This window comes from Oncorhynchus gorbuscha, linkage group LG26 (assembly GCF_021184085.1).
Source record: "Oncorhynchus gorbuscha isolate QuinsamMale2020 ecotype Even-year linkage group LG26, OgorEven_v1.0, whole genome shotgun sequence".
Lineage (NCBI taxonomy): Eukaryota > Metazoa > Chordata > Actinopteri > Salmoniformes > Salmonidae > Oncorhynchus > Oncorhynchus gorbuscha.
The window spans coordinates 11,630,187-11,633,272 of NC_060198.1; the positions used below are offsets into that span (position 1 = coordinate 11,630,187).

The 3,086-nt window shown below is 41.2% G+C and overlaps 1 protein-coding gene across 2 annotated transcripts; it reads left to right on the forward strand.

Moving 5' to 3' along the window:
- Window positions 1-403: 403 nt before the first annotated feature.
- LOC124016076 (CDGSH iron-sulfur domain-containing protein 3, mitochondrial-like) lies at window positions 404-2,741 on the forward strand. Of its 2 annotated transcripts, XM_046331598.1 has the most exons (4): window positions 404-522; window positions 634-786; window positions 1,906-2,022; window positions 2,381-2,741. In XM_046331598.1, the coding sequence occupies exons 2-4, from the start codon at window positions 700-702 to the stop codon at window positions 2,579-2,581; spliced, it is 405 nt and encodes a 134-aa protein (XP_046187554.1). In that variant the 5' UTR covers window positions 404-522; window positions 634-699; the 3' UTR covers window positions 2,582-2,741. The 2 variants fall into 2 exon arrangements, with proteins under 2 accessions (XP_046187554.1, XP_046187555.1); XM_046331599.1 differs by having other exon boundaries at window positions 417-786.
- The last annotated feature ends 345 nt before the right edge of the window (window positions 2,742-3,086 follow it).

Below are 3,086 nucleotides of genomic sequence, written 5' to 3' on the forward strand. Positions count from 1 at the left end.
GAGAATATCATAACTGCTTGTGTTTATGCCACAATAAAAAGTAATACATTGTAAAAGTTAAATTGCAAATCTTTACGACTGGGCCCACAGAGATCCTATTGAATTAATAAGGATTCTATATGTAATTATATGATTAGGCCCATGAACATGTTTGCACATATAGGAGGTCCCATACTTTGAAAAAATGTATTCTACTTTCACCCCTAGATAGGGGATTCCTCTTTCTATCTGTACCATTATAGCGTCTGTGACTGCACGGGAAGCACCATTGAGGCTGCAACCCATAGAAAAACCCACCCAGTTGACTAATTAGACGACTTTAAAATGGCGTAAGTATGACGGAAACCTTCAATGGTGCAGCCCATGCCAAAACAGCCTTTTGGCTTACTAGAGGCCTCTATCATTCTCTATGATTGGTGATGACTTGTACGGTAGTGGACCTCGCCTTGGGTCGTCTGTTAACATTTACAGGCCAATAGCTTACCTGTCTGTGCTACAATCATTGTCGGTATAAACCCATTTGTAAGTTAAGACTTGTTGTGCGTGGTCTAATTTGTCTTTTTAATGTTGTTTTTTTGTGTGAAGAGGGTGAAGTGAAAGCTACTAGAGATTGTTTTCTCTGACTTTTCTTAGAAGGCAGCTTTACTAAACCGTCTACAGTGAAATTTACTAAAACGTTCGCGTGCCGTATCAGGAAGAATGAACGTGATCATAGGAACAATGCGCGATGGGACCAGGGCAACTTTGAGGCAACCTCGGCTATTTACGGCTCTTGCCAGTTCAATGGTAAGTATAAAGTCAAGGAAAATCCATGTTTGTATGTTGGTCGCTTGTGAGTATAGACTGCAAGTGCAATAATTACAGAATAACACCTTTTGGCAGCTTTCTGTGTCGATCTGGATTCCAGCCTCTCTATAAACCCTCGCTAAAATAGTTCAAATAGACGATATGATTGTCAAAGTATTACTGTTGACATGTTCATTTGAATAAATATATATATAAATCTAGATTCTAGCGTTTAAAAACGAATTATAAGGCATTGTATGAAATAGCAACCTGCTGTTCATAGTAGATAAAGGAAGGGCAGCTGTTCAAAGAAAACCTGTATAGTCATTAGAGAACGCCGTATTCACCTATGGCACAGATATGCCATTCATATGGCCGTGAAGCAGCATTGTGCCATTAAATCTCAATCTTTAATCAAATAATTGACCTAAAGCAAAGTTCAACAGTAATTTGTCACGTCCACTGAATAGGCTACTAAATTCCAAGTTACATTCAGATAGTAAGTTCTCCTAGTGCTGGAACATAAAAATGTTTTAAACTCAGGCCCCTCTCCCAGCATTGGAGAACAATCCCCCATTTCTATCTCAAGCACTGTTCATGACACAAACTGTTGTTGGAGGAGAGATTTTTTTTTATTTGTTGCCAGGTTTAAAGATTATTTCCTGCAATTCTACCCATTTTGTCATGGGGTGCAGATACATGTTTTGCAGTTTTAAAGCTAATTGTCTTGCAATTCTATATGTTTTGCCATGTCTAATGTGTATCCATGTGATTCATTGTGTGACTCGACCATTACTACAAAATCTTTGGACTAAAAAACCCAGCTAAAAAACATTAGCTGACGTGGGCTAGTTGATCTGGACATTTCTGAGAAGTTATAAATAGCTCTCTCAGGTATGCGATAACTGACATGACAAGAGGAGTACTGATGATGCACTACCTCATTTCGAAATTTCACCTTGCGCATTCTACTATTACAACTCCCCCACACCCCCCTGCCACCGTTTGGGTACCACTGCACCATGAGTTCTCAATGCCGGGATCTACACTGCTGTTCATATGACGAGCATAAGCAATGCACTATTATTGTGTGACTAATCTAAACTACTACCTCCTCAGATGCAGTGCTCCACTCAGACCAATAAACCTGTTGTCGCTGCCAAGATGCCTTTCAGGGTGAAAGTGACTGGGGGCAAACGCTACGTCTGGTGTGCCTGTGGACACAGCAAGAAACAGGTGGGTGTTCGGGCATTGAATGTCAAAATTCATGCCCGTGCAGGGCTCTAGCCTGTACCCTAGTTATTGATGGGGAAAAAAACAGGGCCGACCCTAACCCGATGTATGTCGGGCCTCGGGTCGGGTAGCAGAGTTGAAGGCATTGAATGTAAAAATAAAAAACAACTAAAGGATTAGGACCGATGAGCCAAAATTGGCGCGATATTAACCCTTTCCTTTCCCAGCAGTAGTGATGTAGGCCTATATGCTCTCCTATATGGTCTTCTACATGAGAATAATGTCTGATAATCTGTGCTATAATTAACTCATTTAAATCAGTGAAGCAATAGCACTGACAGTCTCTCTCTCTCTCTGTCAGCCCTTCTGTGACGGTGCTCACAGGTCTAAAGCACCCAGCATCTCTCCGCGACACTTCACTCCCGAGAAGGACAGCACCCTTATGCTGTGTGCCTGTAAGCAAACCAAAAATGCACCTTACTGCGATGGCACACATTTCAAGGTCATCTTCCAGGATCTAGTCAGCTCAGTGAAAAAAGTGTTTAAAATGAATAACCTTTAAAAAGAATGGCATGACGCAGCTAATTTCCTTATAACTGTACCGCCTATATTCATTATTCATGAATCACTTGTTGACACACATTTTATTTATGATAAATAGAAAAAGGCATTTATGTTTTGTCACTGTCCATAAGGGAATAAATAATGGCCTACTATTTCAATACGCATTTTGTCATTCTTATCTTTTTCCCCCTAAACCATGCACTCTTTTGAGAAACATGCTGGTGTCTGGCAAGTTCATATAGCTGATATATGATGATCGTTCTTAAACTAAGTTAATGAGTTACAAAAAATATATAACCGCTTTTAACCCAACCCCTCCAAAAGACACACATACAGGTTTTGGAGAGTTGGGGGGGGGGGGGGGGGGCTGCCACGCTGGGCACTCGGGGAGCTGTTGTTGTGAGGGTTAAGTGCCTTTCTCAAGGGCACAACAGCAGGCAAATGGCATCTAGGAATTTGATACCAGCAACCAATGGTTGCCAGCTCACTTCCCGCCAGATCTT

Coding starts and splice junctions, on each gene's coding strand:
- LOC124016076 (XM_046331598.1), top strand. CDS start 700: ATGAACGTGATCATAGGAACAATGCGCGATGGGACCAGGGCAACTTTG. Junction 787..1,905: donor CGGCTCTTGCCAGTTCAATG/GTAAGTATAAAG, acceptor CTACCTCCTCAG/ATGCAGTGCTCCACTCAGAC. Junction 2,023..2,380: donor GTGGACACAGCAAGAAACAG/GTGGGTGTTCGG, acceptor TCTCTCTGTCAG/CCCTTCTGTGACGGTGCTCA.